This window comes from Trifolium pratense, linkage group LG4 (genome assembly GCF_020283565.1).
Source record: "Trifolium pratense cultivar HEN17-A07 linkage group LG4, ARS_RC_1.1, whole genome shotgun sequence".
Classification (NCBI taxonomy): Eukaryota; Viridiplantae; Streptophyta; class Magnoliopsida; order Fabales; family Fabaceae; genus Trifolium; species Trifolium pratense.
The window spans coordinates 4,641,457-4,658,057 of record NC_060062.1 but is presented as its reverse complement, the minus strand read 5'-3'; the positions used below and the strand labels follow the sequence as shown (position 1 = coordinate 4,658,057).

The window sequence follows — 16,601 nt, the reverse complement described above, 5'->3', positions numbered from 1 at the left end:
AGATTATGTTAATTGATTTTATTTTTTTAATATGGGCTAAAAATAGAAGATTCATGTATAATGGACCGAGATTTTTTTAAAAAAATAAAAATTGGGTAGACCTGACGGCACAACCTGCCCCAGCCTGTCGCCGTCTCTTTTTATATGGTTAGACAGGGCGGAACCCACTATTTTTGCGGATTAAAAATGTCAACACATCTCACCAAAAATGGTGGATTAAAAGGGTCGACCCAACATACTTTACTTATTTTGCTGTCTCATTGATAAATTTTGGGATACAACATGATTATATAATTGATTTTCAATTACATTGGCCAAGGTAGTGGATGTTGGACTCATCGACTCTAAGACCGTTGTTAGGTTATGAACGGGTTCGAATATCATAACATTGAGCCTTGAACAACTACAAACTAGTACATAAGTAAGTTGTACGCATCTCAACCCAAAACCTTAACGAATTAGATTCATGTGTCATCTCACTTATAAAATATTTAACATCAATTATTCTATACAATGTAAAACTTAACTCACACTTAAAATATCAACATAACCCCAAAAAGCGGATCTATAACCATATACTTAGAAAACTCTATACCATTATCACTTCTCCTTATATACAAAGATGATTGCATTGCATAGTACTACTAGTGTTAACATAGATGAACATACGCAAAATAGATGTGACCATGGAGAAGACTAAATTAGAGAACACCCTTTCTCTTAGGGTTTCAATATGATAATAAGCAAGGCTAATGAAACAAGAGTTACAATATAGTATATAAACTAGAGATTAGAAAAGACTAAACTACCCTTACATAATAATATAATAACTACTATCTAACATTTCCCCTCAAACTCGCGATGCATTAGCAGAGAGCATCGAGAGTTTGTCAATCAAGAAACGAAAACGTTTAATAGAATGTGTCTTTGTGAACAAATCAGCAATCTGCAAGGAGGATGAAATAAACGGCAAAGTAATGGTGCCATGCTGAAGATGATGACGTGTGAAATGACAATCAATTTCAATGTGCTTGGTACGTTCATGAAATACCGTGTTGTGAGCAATTTGAATGGCACTCTTGTTATCACAATACATAGGAGTTGGTTCAGAAAGAGGAACACCCATATCAGAAAGTAACCAACGCAACCAAACTATTTCAGTAGTTGTCGATGCCATAGCACGATATTCAGCTTCAGTAGAAGAGCGAGAAACAATGTCTTGTTTTTTACTCTTCCAAGAGATGAGAGAATCTCCAAGAAAGATACAAAACCCTGTGGTAGACTTACGATCAGTAGGGTCACCAGCCCAATCAGCATCAGAGTAAGCACGTAACTCTAAAGAAGAAGATGATGGAAACAAAAGACTTTGAAACTGAGTTTCCCGAAGATAACGAAGAATACGAAGCACAGCTGCCCAATGTACAGTAGTGGGAGAAACAACAAACTGACTAACAACATGCACTGCATAAGCAATATCAGGTCTAGTAATAGTGAGGTACACCAAGCTTCCAACCAAAGTACGATACAAAGTGGGATCTGGTAAAGGAACACCATCAGATGAAACATATTTGACATTCAGCTCTAGCGGACTATCTACTACTCGAGTATCAGAGAGACGAGCCTGCTCAAGAATGTTGGCAATGTATTTGGATTGGGATAAAAGATAACCCCTAGGAGAGTAGGCAACTTCAATTCCCAAGAAGTAGCGAAGAGGGCCCAAATCCTTCATCTCAAATCTTTTTGCTAACTGTAATTTCAACTCATCAATTCCATTAACATCATCACCTGTAATAATCATATCATCAACATATAAAGAGAGTATAATACGACCATGAGAAGTTGTCTTAACAAATAAAGCAGAGTCATGATCACTAGAGCAGAATCCAAGAGATATAATCACCGCAGAGAATTTCTCGAACCAAGCTCGTGGAGCTTGTTTCAGACCATATAACGCTTTCTTCAACTTACACACTTCCCCTGGATTATGAGAAACACCCGATGGAGGTACCATATAGACTTCCTCCAGAAGATCACCATTTAAAAAAGCATTTTTAACATCCATCTGAGAAATAGGCCACTGACGAACAGATGCAACAGCAATAAGAGTACGAATTGTAGTCATCTTGGCCACAGGAGCAAATGTTTCTTCATAATCCATACCATATTGTTGAGAGAATCCCTTAGCCACAAGACGAGCTTTGTAGCGCTCAACTGACCCATCAGACTTGGTTTTAATCTTGTATACCCAACGAGCCCCAATAGCACGTTTTCCTGGTGGAAGAGGTACTATGTCCCAAGTATTTGTCTTGTGCAAAGCAGCAAGTTCCTCTTCCATAGCCTTCTGCCAAAGAGGATCAAGAACAGCTTCTTTATAGGAAGATGGCTCAGACAAACTGTGAATAGAGGTTAGGAAAGAAGCAAAAGAAGTAGAATAAGTTGAATAAACAAAATCAGGCAATTGAGTAGACTTACGGTCACGGGAAGGATAACGAGGAGGAGGAGGTGGAGGAGGTGCAGTAGGAACCACAGTCACAGGAGGTTGTTGAGTAGTTGTTGGGACAGAAGGGACATATGTATCTGGAGTAGCACTAGTATCATCCCTGCAGTTCTCAAAATTACAATCACTGGAAATATCATTATCAATGCCAAAAGGATCAATATTAATTAGGTCAGACCTGCTAGGAGTATGTGAATCAGACGAAAGAGAGAAAAATGGTATGTGCTCAAGAAACACAACATGACGAGAAACATACAATTTTTTACTCGAAGGATCATAACAACGATAACCCTTTTGACCATCCCCATAACCAAGGAAAACACATATTGTAGATCGAGGAGACAATTTATTACGCTCTATTTGTGGACGAAGAACAAAACAAGTAGAACCAAAGACTTTCAAAGAAGCATAATCAGGAGTAGAACCATACAATTTTTCAAAGGGAGACAAACCTGAGGTAACTGATGATGGAATTCGATTAATAACATGAACAGCTGTACGAATTGCTTCCCCCCAAAACTCACTTGGAACTGAAGCAGACAACAAAAGGGAACGGGCAGTTTCAACAATATGACGATGTTTTCTTTCAGCAACGCCATTTTGTTGAGGAGTATCGGTACAAGAAGTCTGGTGAATAGTACCGTCATAAGCAAGTAAATCAGAGAATTTATTAGAAGTATATTCACCACCTAAATCACAACGGAAACACTTTATAATAGCATTATGTTGGGTTTTAACCATAGCACGAAACATATGATAAATTTCAAAAAACTCGGAACGATTTTTCATAAGATAAACCCAACAATAACGAGTATAATCATCAATAAAAGAAACATAATATTTTGACCCGCCTTTGGTAAGAATCGGTGATGGACCCCACACATCAGAATGAACTAAGTCAAAAGGTGCTTTAGACAAAGAAACACTTTTGTTAAAAGGCAAAGCAGAAAATTTAGCAAGTTTACAGCCACAACAATCTGAAATATCATTAACTTGCAATTTACCTAAGGCTCCAGTAGATACCAAATATTTTAATCTAGATGCTGAAACATGACCAAGACGAGAATGCCACAAATAAAAGTTAGAAGATGATAAATTCAAACGAAAAGATGATAAATCAATAGTTGATGTAGAAGTTGAGGCTGCTGTGTCTGGTACTTTCAGCTCGTCCAGAACATAAAGTCCCCCCTGTCTACGACCTGTCCCAATCAACCTCCCAGATTGTGGATCCTGCACATGACAATGAGTGGAAGAAAACATAACCGAATAACCAGAATCACATAATTGACTAACAGAAGCAAGACTCAAAGTGAGATTAGGAATATAATAAACATTTGAGAGAAATAAATTAGGCGTGGACACTGACCCAATTCCTGCTACTGGCATAGGAGTGCCATCAGCAGTCATTACTGACATGGATGATGAAGAATTTAAAGACAAAAAAGACTTGCGATCATATGACATGTGATGCGATGCTCCAGAATCAAGGATCCATACGGAAGAAGACAAGTTAGAGGGGGTCAAACCTTCAATAGATGAGACAGACGTAGCATGCGGCTGAGTGGCAAGAAACTTTTGGAACTGCTCAGCAAGGTCAAACACTCGTGAAGTAGTCTCGTGTGGGTATACCTGACCAATACCAAAACCAACTGTAGAAGGAGCAGCATCAAAATTGGATGCTGAAGTCATACAATTCATTCTACTTGTTTTCAACAATTTTGAGCATTGTGCTTTCCAATGACCTTTCTTCTTACAAAATGCACATTCATCAATATCAACCCCAATTCTCCTTTGATGTTTACCTTTGTTAGAAGGAATAACAATCTCATATGGAGGATTCAAGAAAGTTTTGTTGTCCATTCAATTATAACCAATGCAATAAAGTGATATCAAACACAAAAAAGAATATGATCCCAAACAATGCAATAAAGTGGCCCTCCTTTTGTTACGAAAAAAGAAAGAAGCAATTCCAAGCAATTTTTCAATGAAAGATACAAACGGTGGCCTACCCTGTTTTTGCCTCAAAAATTCAATTACAATCAAAATGAGATTGGAACCAATCAACAAGATACAGGAGATAACTAGATAACCCCTGTTTAGATAATCCAATCAACAAAATTACCAAATTAATCCAACGAGACGAGAGAAAAAAAATAAACAGTACCCAATTGTTGTTTTTCCGTTCTTCAATTAGTTTCTTTCAATCAATAGGCGGAATGAACCAAGCTCTTTGATACCATGTTAACATAGATGAACATACGCAAAATAGATGTGACCATGGAGAAGACTAAATTAGAGAACACCCTTTCTCTTAGGGTTTCAATATGATAATAAGCAAGGCTAATGAAACAAGAGTTACAATATAGTATATAAACTAGAGATTAGAAAAGACTAAACTACCCTTACATAATAATATAATAACTACTATCTAACAACTAGTACTAGTACTAGTAATGATTTATGAATGATGTCATAGGGCCAGGGCCAGGGCCAGGGTTATTCTTAAGTCAAGAAAGTAATTATGCATGGCTGTTAGATCAGATAGGCGAGAACCAGCTGTTCTGTATTGCCAACTAATTTGTACTTTAGACAATGATCTTTGTTTTGTCGAGCTATTATTTTGAGAAGATTACCAAGTTTTCTTTAAAAAAAAATCATTTTGAAAATTTGTTTCTCGTAGTAACTAGTGAGATAATCTTATATAGGCACAAATATTTAGGTATAAAATCAGGAAAATATGTAAAATAGTTACATTAATTAATATCATCACTTTAGGTTATGTTTAAATTGATGGAATAAGATGGAAGGAAACAGAAATAGATGAAATAGAATAATGTTTGATCGTTTGGATTTGAAAAATACTAATAGATTTCATCTCATACCATCACTTACCTTCAATTTTGTTCACATCGTTTCTAAAATATCCAAATAATTGAATGAGGGATTTATTTTATTCGCTTCATTACATTTCCATCATATTTGGCTCCACTTTATTCCATTATATTTCATCAATCCAAATGTTTTTATTTAGGCTTGTGACTATCTAAGTGTTCATCTCCAAACATAGCTTTAATTATTTTCTCTTTGATTTTTTTAATTTAATGTGAATTTACTTGAGCTTGTGTCCATATAAACATTTCTTAATGTGGTGCACTACTCTAAAAAATGTTTAATGTTGAATGACGAACTATTATCTAATAAGAATATAGCGCATATCCTGTTATTAGGTTTCTGTTATCAGACCATCCACCGCTTATATCCACGCACCAAGCCCAATAGTACTGGGCGTGAGGGGGTGTGTTAAGAAGTCTCACATCGATTGCGAGATGGCCTGAATAAATGTTTATAGATGTTTTTTCTCCCGACCTCCACGGTTTCTTTTATACCCCCTAAAATCTCATTTTGCCCCTCGTATTTTGAAAAAATTTGGCCAACTTATTTCGGTTTATACAAACCGAAATTTTTAAACATGGAAAAAAAATTGGTTTATATAAACCGAAATAACATAAATGTTAAGAAAAGAAGAAAGATTTATGTGAAAATTCGTGTAGAGCTCCATGTGGTAAATTTATCATATCTCTCTAAATATAAGTCGTATGATAATGATTTGTAATCTAGTGTAAAGAAGACAAAATTTACTACATGATTGACACCGAAATTGTTAAATTTCATTAAGTATAGTATGAGAAAATCTACCTACAAGTTTGAGAAAAGTTTCTGCTCTGTTTCTATACCAGTATCCATTATTTGGTCAAACTGAACCAATTGGATAGTTAAACCTCAAAACAAAAATTATATTTGTAATCTTGACACCCTAATCTTTCCAACAAGTGATCGTTTACTCAAATCGGACATTGTTTAGTATTTCAAATAAATTGTGGAAGTTGAAAGTATGATGCTGAATTTATGTAGGAAATCTGGAAAAAAAATTGGAACACAAAATTTCGTTTTTATTAACCGAAATTTTTTAGCATGACAAAAAAATTCGTTTCGGACAAACCGAAGTACCCCCCAAGGGCAAAAACGAAAATTCAGGGAGTAGAAAAGAAAGGTGGGGGGTCGGGAGAGAAAACATCATGTTAATATACTAGAGGCAATAGTCACCTTACAAGCCAGTTTTGTAAAGTTGAGTTAGGCCCAATTCTACCAACATGTGGTTAAGAACACAATGTACTAGATAACTAACTCATAGTTTCTCAAAATAAAAGAAAATAAAAAAACTAACTTATAGGTTGAGTTAATATAAGGCTAAGAGCTTGATCAAGGCAATTAATTTGTCATATTTTATGTCTTATAAAAAAGTATTTTTTTTTGTAAGAAAAAAAATTAGGCCATATCTCATTTTCTATGTCGGAACCGCATATCCTTTATTGGTGGATTATTTATTTTATTTTTTCACCACCAATATTTGGTCTAATAGACATAACTTGGTTCGAAGATCGGTTCTTATATCAAATGTTTCAATCTCTTTTCAATTATAGTTACGTGAGATGATATGTAATCCTTCGTACTAAGTCCAACATAAATTACATGTGAACCAACTAACTACTAGTTTTTTGGGATTATTTGAGTGAATATAGCGAATAAAGAATGTCTCATTCACACATAAACGTGGCCATGCGTGCGTTTGGAGAATGAGAATGTATGTTTCCAATTTTCATATAGAATTGAGAACCAAAGTGTAAAGCACAAGAAGTTTTTTTTGTGTTTTGCACATTGCTCATTCTTTAGACCAAGGGTTTTGGCCTTGCCACGTTTATCCATGATTTCCTCTATAGTTGCCAACCATTAAGCAAGTCCCAAGAATAAGAGACAAAGAAAGTGTGATTCAATGATATCTTTATCATTTTTGTACTTAAGTGCTATGCAAATTTGCACAAGCTTTCATCATGTTTTTGGAACATTTCATTTCATGGCTTGTGGAAATTGTGTCTCTGCATAAATTATGAAACATTTATTTTGTTTGTTATTTAAGGTCAATTTAAGAAGGTGCTTTTGAATATTCTTCAATATCAATATGTTTACTTTGCACGAAAATGGTAATGAGAACTTAGTTAGAGAGATGTCGGATCAATGAAGTATGGACAATCCTCGGATTAGACATGTTCGGGTGTCGAATACGTGTCAGTATTGGACATCGACATGATATCGATACTTATAACTACATTGAATTATGTCTTTTTTCAAATTATTATCTGTGTCGACGTGTCAAACTTTCTGTGTCATATCCAGGGGCGGCCCTACCACACATGCAACATATGTGACAACATCGGGTCTCCAAATTTCGATAAAAATTTAGGCCACAAAATTTCGAAACCTTACATTATTAATAGTTATATATTGTCAATTTTTATTAAGTATTTCATTTGCATTAATAGACTAGTGGTAAGTTGTGATGTTTGTGTGTGCAATTGTGCATGGTCTATGGTTCAAATCCCAACAATTTCATTTTTTTGCATAATTTTAGCTCTATTTATTTCAAATTAAATTAAAATTGGCCTTGATTATGATAAATATCTTTTTATGTTATTTATAATGATAATTATTGTGTTTTTAATGTTATTTATAATTTAAATAGAGCATGAATTTCAATTTTTTGTGTAAAACATGATTATTTATTTAAAAATTGTATTTTTTTTTTATTAAGAGTCCATTTTAATATTTAAGTCGAACCTCCAAATACTCAGGACTGTCCCTGGTCATATCCAATATCCGTATTTATCTTAGTAGAATTTGACATATAAAAAATTCATCAACCACATAAACACAATCATTTACTTGCATAAATTATGATTCTTTGAATGATATACTTGGTGCACAGTATCTTAGAAAATTGGTCTTAATTTACTTGCGTCATCAGTAGCATTAGGAGTAGGTTTTAGTACATGAAGGACAAGTTTTTGCCTAAAATTCGGAGTTTTCAATAACGAGGACAACACAACAGTATGTCACTAGCAAGAATGTTACTTCTTGAATACTCCTTGAATTCGGAGTAGTAGACTTTATTTGTAGTTTTCACTTTTTAAAGTTCCAAACGATATCTATTTATTATTTTACTGCAATGATGAAAATAGTTGTAGTTGTAATAAAATGGAAGATATATGTGCAACGTGTTGATGCATTTTTTTTCTACCCACCACCACAACAAAGTTGGTATTGGTATGTGCATTATAGATGATCAAGGTATTTGTGTTTGCTAAAACATAATAGTTCTTTCAAATTTGTGATGTTGATATTGATGAAGCTTTTGGCCTCCTTTAGTGCATGAAATTGGATCTATGAGCTTCAACTGAAAAATGTTAACTTCGAGCTTGATTTTGGAAATGTTGTTACAACATTCAACGTGAGAAAGAGGCTGGATGTATTTGAATTTGTTGTTGCAATCATAGATTGTTTAAGTGTCAATAACTCTTATTTTAGAAACTCGCGAGTTGATTTTATTTTGAGAAAAAAGCAAAAATGACTATATATATATATAGCTAGTTTAATTTCTATTCCATCTTTATTGATATTTTCACATGTATTACCAATATTGTTGAAAATGAAATGCACTAAGCTTATTTACGTAAAAAAAAAAAGTAATAAACTTTTTGATTTTTGAGCAAGTACAAATAAATTTAAAATTACGAGAAATAAAAAAAAAACGGAGTAGCAATTACTACTATTGATTACCTTAATATGGAGTAGTTTAAAAGAAGATACTCCAAACAAGGTCTAACGTAACTACGTAAGTAAATGGTTGATGTTCAATGTGTGTAAGTGTAATTGTTACTTTTGCAAAAAGGACGAACAACTATAAGATATTGTGTTTTCATTCGAACTTATTGTTTATTAATGTGGGAATAAATTTGTGCGATTTTTTTAAACTCATAATTAAACAGTCAAAATCAGTAATTAGTCGTTAATATTAGTATACATTAAAGTTTTTATCACACTACTAGAAAAATCAATGGAGATTATTGAACTTTAGTTTGAATTCTCATGCCAAATCCTTTTCCTCTTATTCACACAATTAAACCAGAAAAATTAATTCCTTTCTTCTTTTCTTTTTCTTTTTTTTTATGGAAAAATTGCTCTCATTTACTCTCATCCAACTTCTGTTCATCCATTTTCTCTTAAACTAGATGTTAATTAAGATGTTGTACATATAATTGGATGGAAAATGAAAAGAAAGAGTTACAAAGAAAACTCAAAGAAGGCTAAAATTGATGCTAGGACACAAACAAATGTAATTCTTTGAGTGGACGGCAAATTCAATTTTTTTTTACCACAATGCACTCTTTTTAATTTGTTTAACCAACCAGCAAATTTACCCGTAATCGTCGCCAATCGTAATTGCTGAGAACGAAGGAGGAATCAGAAACGGAAACAAATCCGGTTACACCAAGACACAAAACGACCAGATTGGGATATGGAACCAATCGAATCGACCCAAGCACTCACAAAGGGAACACTTGATTAGAAAAACATGCTCCCTAGGGAGAGAATCACTGCCGCCGTAGCAAAGAGATCATTGATAGCATACAAAAGTTAGGGGCTTTGATTCATATTTTTCGTTTATTTGAACTAGAAGCAAAAATTTGAGCTTGACACAACTCGAGGAGCATAAAAGTGTCAATTCAAAAAAAAAAAAAATTTGCTAATGTCAAGTTTCGAATCAAGTACCTTTAGGTTTCAAATCAAAATTTATTTAAAATTAATTTTTCATGATTGTATAACCAAATATTATTGCGCTACTGCTTGCGCATACAATAATTGGCTTCAATTTTTTTTCCTTTTATGGATCGTGAGTTTGATGCTTTTGATTGGGTTGTGAGTTTGATGTTTGATAAATTTTAAGTAAATTATTTCATGTCTGAATTGATATTGATTTTTATGCACTTATGAGTACATGTAAGAAGCGTAGTAGTAGTGTTCAAGAGTTAGATTATATTTTCCTCGTAAATTTAACTCAATTATTTAGAATATTGTATTTTATATGTAGGGATTAAAGTTTAGATCTCGAACATATGTACTACAAGGGTGAAATTTGTAATTACTAAACTACCAAACAAAGAAAAATATGATATATTTTATTCTACTGTGATTGAGTAAAAATAAATCTAGTGATTTACTCTTATAAAAAATTCTAGTGATTTACTTCTCTTTTGTACAAAAATATAAAAATCAAAATTAAATATCTCCTCTAGCGGGACATTTAAATCGGGAAGTAGAAATGTTTTCACAAGTTGTGGTGGGTCAAGAACAGCTTTTCCAGACAACAGAGAGGTTCCGCTTTCTTTGTGTTATTTTATGACACCAAATTAAGTTGTTACAAGAGAACAAAAACATAGATACATTAATACACCATATTCTTGTGACTAAATCCATTCCATTCAAGCAATCATTAAGTAGAGGTTTCAAACTTAATGTTGAAAGTGACAATTAGGAAAATAAAATATCTTAAAAATGGTAGAGGAATAACTAGGTCTCGCCTTAATTTTCTTCAAGCTAGCATTGTTGGCTCACAAGGGTAATTTTGAAAGGAATTGTTTAAATATATATGTAACAAGGGGGTAACTAAGGTTGAGTTCTTCGAGTAAAGGGAAACAATCAACCATTAGAAAGAGATTATTCTTATCGACATGGCGCATTTTAGAACAAGTGAGAAATTTCAAATTTGTGATCTTTTTGGAGATAGCTCGCAACCCATATGCAGGAATATTGTCGGTGACTTTGTAGAGAGCGAGAGATCTGGTGTGTGATAAATTAGGGAAAGTGGAGATTCGGGTAAGAAGGGAGTTCAATGTACGGAGTAGATTTTGAAAGTGAGGGATGTGAGGTTAGGAAACCTTTTGTAAGAGTCGGTGAAGGGAATTTTGTAATTTAGATAATCGGTGATTTTGAAAGGAATTGTTTAAATATATATGTCGATCAAATAATTAACTTTTAAATATATATGTGATTTTCTCACAAGGGTAATTTTTTAATTTAGATAATCTAAAAAAATCAAAACTCTACGAAAATTATAATATTTTAATGTAAAATAATTATTAAAAAATTGCAAAATAGGGATATTAATTTAAATTTTATAACAAATTCAATATAATTCTTTTGCAATGATAATTTTATTATTTACGCAAGAGATATATCGTATATTTATTTAGCAGAGAATCATAGTTTCCTTTCACAGTTTGTTTCTAAATGACGTCTGACCTAGCAATTTCGACATTTCTATCAGTTTGGCTAAGAATGTGAACATTTAAATATAATAAGTTATTTGATAAATAATAGATGCATAAATATTGTAAAAAAAAAGAGACATAGTATAATAGGGGTTTCCTAAAAATCAAATAAAACTATATGGGTTAAAATATACAATTATTTTGTATTTCAATCATACACTCCCCCCGTTTCAAATTACTTGTCGTTTTAGAAAGAAAAAAAAACAAGAAATTAAGAAAGTGTATTTTTGCATCTTATTTTCCTATTATACCCTTATTTTAATTCACCGATAATTTTTTTCACACACTTTTCTTTGCAATAAATTTAATATATTATGTACCAAAAAAAAAATAATATGTACCAAAAATAATTTAAAAAAAACTTTAGTTTTTTAAATATATATTAAATCTCTTACGGTTTCAACAACTACTCCTAAATATTTGGAATTTACATAAGGGTATATTAGACAAAATATAACCTTAAATTATCAAAACGACAGGTAATTTGAAACAATATTTTTTTCTAAAACGACAAGTAATTTGAAATGGAGAGAGTATAATATTCAATCTCACGTGATATGTAATGTACGATTCAAAGAGTCATATTTAATACGTAAAATAAATGAAAGACATATGATTTCTTTACAAGATATATTGATGAAAATATAGTTGTTGTGTTATTTGTTATTGAAATGCATGACTATATATAGTCATATTTAACTAATTAGAACAGGAGAAAATCAATTAAGTGTAAATTATCTAATATTTAAAATTTATTTTTATTTAAAATTAATAATATATTAATTTTGTCATATTTTCTTTAATTAATATTCACAACACTTAAATTTCTAAATTAATTTTTTTTATTAATTTCATATTAAAAATTAAATAAGTTAAAATATATATTATATAAGTTCATTTTAATATGAGGTAAACTTTACGAGTTAACTAGTTGAATATACGTTTTGATTTCACTTAGCCAAAACGATGAGTTGACGGGAGAAACTAGATTCTGACAACCTTGATAGAAATGTGTATTTTGAATCTAATATGAATATTGCTAAAAGTCTTGACCTTTTAATGGTCTAAAAGTTACTTTAAAACAAATTTCAAAGTAAGTACTTTAAAAATAAATTAGTTAAAGTTGTTTGGTGATTCGTTCTTAAAAAACTTAAAATGAATTCTAATTTAATTTTTGTTTGTTTTCATATAATAAGCAAATAAAATAATTTAAAAATATAATATACAAATATTAACGTTTTGTGTGCAATATTTTATCTTCAATTTCTGAGTCTATATATAATATTTTAACTAAAACTATTTCAGAAAATCAACCGTTTAATTAGAAGTATATATTATAGATCATTTATTTAAATTTTTACACGAATCTAAAACAATTTGAAACAATAATGCGTATGGTGCTACATTTTATTTTATTTTTATTTTTTTATTTTTTTATTTTGGCTTTTTTATTTTATTATTTTAATTAATAGCAGTATGCACTTTTATTGTAAAGCTAAACAATAATGCACATGACTTGAAAAAAAAAAGTAAAAATAATATTGCACATGAAATTAGGGCCGATGCAAATATCATTTAAATATAGGTTTTGGCTAACGTGCAATAGTGAAACATATGTTTCATGGTGCACAAATAAATAATAACCATTAGATTGATCTATCTATACATAAATATGATATACCCTCTACACACACCTTTTTTTCTTCTTCTTCCTCCACCCTTTTCACTCATCCCCTCCGTCATGAATCTGGTTTACCAATACATTTACATTTGACTAAATGAAACAAAAGACCCTTTAAACTAATTAATCCTTTTAATGAAAAAAAGATAAATATCCAACAATATGAAAATTTTAGATCCCTAATCATATTGAAGAAACTAATTAATAAAACAAGAGAGATAGTGAGGCGAAAGAGTGGATAAACTTTTTAACTGAAATTTCTTAAGAACAAGATGAGAAAAAGGCCGTGATTATCCAAGCCACGCCATGGCTAAAGCAGAAGACAAACGAGATGAGAAAAAGAAATTGGACCAAATCTGTAGAGTCAAATGATACACGACCAAATCATGTGTTGTGAGACCATTAAGGAACATTTTAATCCAAGGGAGAAAGTTAGTCTTGCACTGTGAAAGACTTAATCAACTATTTCACCATATAGCACTCGCCTTAAATATATATGATTTGCATTTAGCGAGATTCGAAGGTGGACATTGCCGAAAAGCTGTTTAGAAAAAGTTCATTAACTATACCAAAAAGCTTATTATTGATGCATTTTACACACAAAATAAGCAACTTTTTTTTATCTTATCAAGTACTTTTAAAAAAATCTCTTTGGTCCGACTTCTCCTTTTATGGAGTAAAAAGTTGAAAATAAGTTTAGTATAGAACTGACACTTCTAACAAAGTGTCGTAGCTTTAAAACACGACAATATGACAAAAATAATAATGACGAGGAAATACAATCACCCGAGAATCTTTTAGAGTCAATTTCATTAAAAAAATAACTTTGAACAGTTATAAGTATTTAAAGTATTAAATACTTATAGAAGCGGTTACATGTATTATATACTATAATGACTAAAAAAATATCTATATGTATGTTAGATGTAAACTAATGGGCCTTGCCTTGCCAAGCTCATAGGCGCGCGCGCAAGGCTTAAGCCAAAAGGTTGCTTGGAGCTTAAGCTTGTTGTAAACTCCCTTGTAACTTGCATATATAAGGCACATTGCCTTGTGTGAATAATAGAGAACACCATTTTACCTAACAATGTATACCTATAAAAAATGGGGGAAAAAAAACAGTTGAGGCGCCCTGCCCAGCACCAACAATTACATTATCTCAATCTAAGGTTATCATAATGTTCTTCCTCTGGAGGAAGATTCAAATCAGGAAGCAGGAATGGTTTAGATTTTCCAGACACCACCAGAGAGGTTAAAGCTTTGTTTTTGTTATTTTCTGATTCTGACACCAAATTAAGCTGTAAGATAACAAAAACATAATTAGATATTAAAAAAAGTAGAGGACATTGTATGCCAGTTTCTGTGCAAAATTTCAAATTAGAAAAATAAAATACTTTACCTTAATTTTTTTCAAGCCAGCATTGTTGGCTCTTTGTTTCTCCACAGTGAGATGCATGTATGCCAATTTCTGTGCAAAATTTCAAATTAGAAAAACAATAAGAAATATATCTCAATGTGTGTGTGATTCTAAAAAATACTATAAACTAAGAAAACTAGTACAGATCAATGAATCATACATCTTTCAAATTTCCCCTTTCTTTCAGAAGCAACTGCTCTTCCTCGAGTAGTTCAGTTCGAGACTGCATTTAAAATCATCGAGATATTAAGCATCTAACTTAAAACAGGACACATTATTTTCTTCCAAAAATGAATTGCACACACATAGACAAGTTGAAAAAGATTTAATTTTTTTTTATTGTGACTCATGAATATGATGAAATTATTAAAACAGAAGATAGAAATTCAAAGAAAAGTTTGAACTTACCCTTTTCTTTCTTGACCTTTTGTTGGCATTGCCTTCACTTTGCTCATCAATCTGCAGCAAGATACCAACATTTAGTAAATATATCAAAATCTTAATCATACAAAAATCGCATTAAACTATACAAAACCAAGGTAGAATCTAACACAATTTCATAACATCATAGGATGGCACAAGTTTTGAATGACAAAAATACCCCGAATTAACAAAGGGCACTTTCGTAAAAAAACAAATTAAACAATATCAAGATCTTAGACATACAAAAATCACATTAAAACTAATCTAACACAATTTCAGAACATCATAGGAAGGAGCAAGTATTGAATGACAAAAATACCGCTAATTAACAAAGGGTACTTTCGTAAAAAAAACAAATTAAACAATATCAAGATCTTAGACATACAAAAATCACATTAAACTAATCTAACACAATTTCAGAACATCATAGGAAGGCGCAAGTTTTGAATGACAAAAATACCCCTAATTAACAAAGGGTACTTTCGTAAAAAAACAAATTAAACAATATCAAGATTTTTTTTTTTTTTGACAAGAACAATATCAAGGACATACAAAAATCACATTAAACTAATCTAACACAATTTCAGAATATCATAGGAAAACACAAGTTTCGAATGACAAAAATACCCCCCGAATTAACAAATGGTACTTTCGTACAAACAAAAAAAAAAATTAAACAAAAACCAAAAATTGTTGTCAGAGTCAGAAAAGAGAGAATTTCATGACTGGTTTGTTTCGTTCAAACAAGGCATGCGTGAACAACACACAAAAAAAACCGGAAGAGAAGATGAAGAAAAAAACCGAACCGGAAAAAAAATTAAAAAGACGATTTTTTTTTAGAGAAAATCGAATCTAAAATTGTAAATTGAAATCGTACCTTAGATCTTGAAGTATGAGCCGATTTATTGAAACGAGTGGATTCTTCATTACCGTCGGTGGTTGTTGCGGCAGCGGAAGCAGAAGTGGCGGAACTCCAAGAGAGAGGAGTTGTGGGGCTAGGTCTTCTAGATTGAATTTTAATCTTTGAAGTATGAGAGCGAGGCTTTGAACGGCGTTGACGAATGGTCCAGTGAACATTAAACGGCGGAGAAAGTGTTGAAGATGATGATGATGATGAGGTTTTCTTGTTTAGGGTTAGAAGAAAGCTTGCAACGATTGTATCATCAAGCATTGCCGTTTCGACCCAGTTATCGTCGTTGAATTCGTACATGATTGCTAACACTTTATCTCACAGCTCTGAGAAAGAGATGAAGAAGAGAAGTGTGGTTTGCGAAGGAGAAAGTAGAAAGAGAAAGTGTAGAGAGAGAAAGGGAAATTGTGTTGGTGAGTGAAGTGTGAGGAATGTGTTATTTAATGGAG

At 32.0% G+C, this 16,601-nt stretch overlaps 1 protein-coding gene across 2 annotated transcripts; it reads right to left on the bottom strand.

Moving 5' to 3' along the window:
* Positions 1-14,193: 14,193 nt before the first annotated feature.
* Positions 14,194-16,601, bottom strand: LOC123921498. Of its 2 annotated transcripts, XM_045974073.1 has the most exons (5): positions 16,120-16,600; positions 15,228-15,278; positions 14,980-15,042; positions 14,802-14,870; positions 14,194-14,700 (listed from the first exon to the last, which is right to left on the bottom strand). In XM_045974073.1, exons 1-5 carry the CDS (start codon positions 16,450-16,452, stop codon positions 14,557-14,559), a joined length of 660 nt encoding a protein of 219 aa, XP_045830029.1. In that variant the 5' UTR covers positions 16,453-16,600; the 3' UTR covers positions 14,194-14,556. The 2 variants fall into 2 exon arrangements, with proteins under 2 accessions (XP_045830029.1, XP_045830030.1); XM_045974074.1 differs by lacking the exon at positions 14,980-15,042 and having other exon boundaries at positions 16,120-16,601.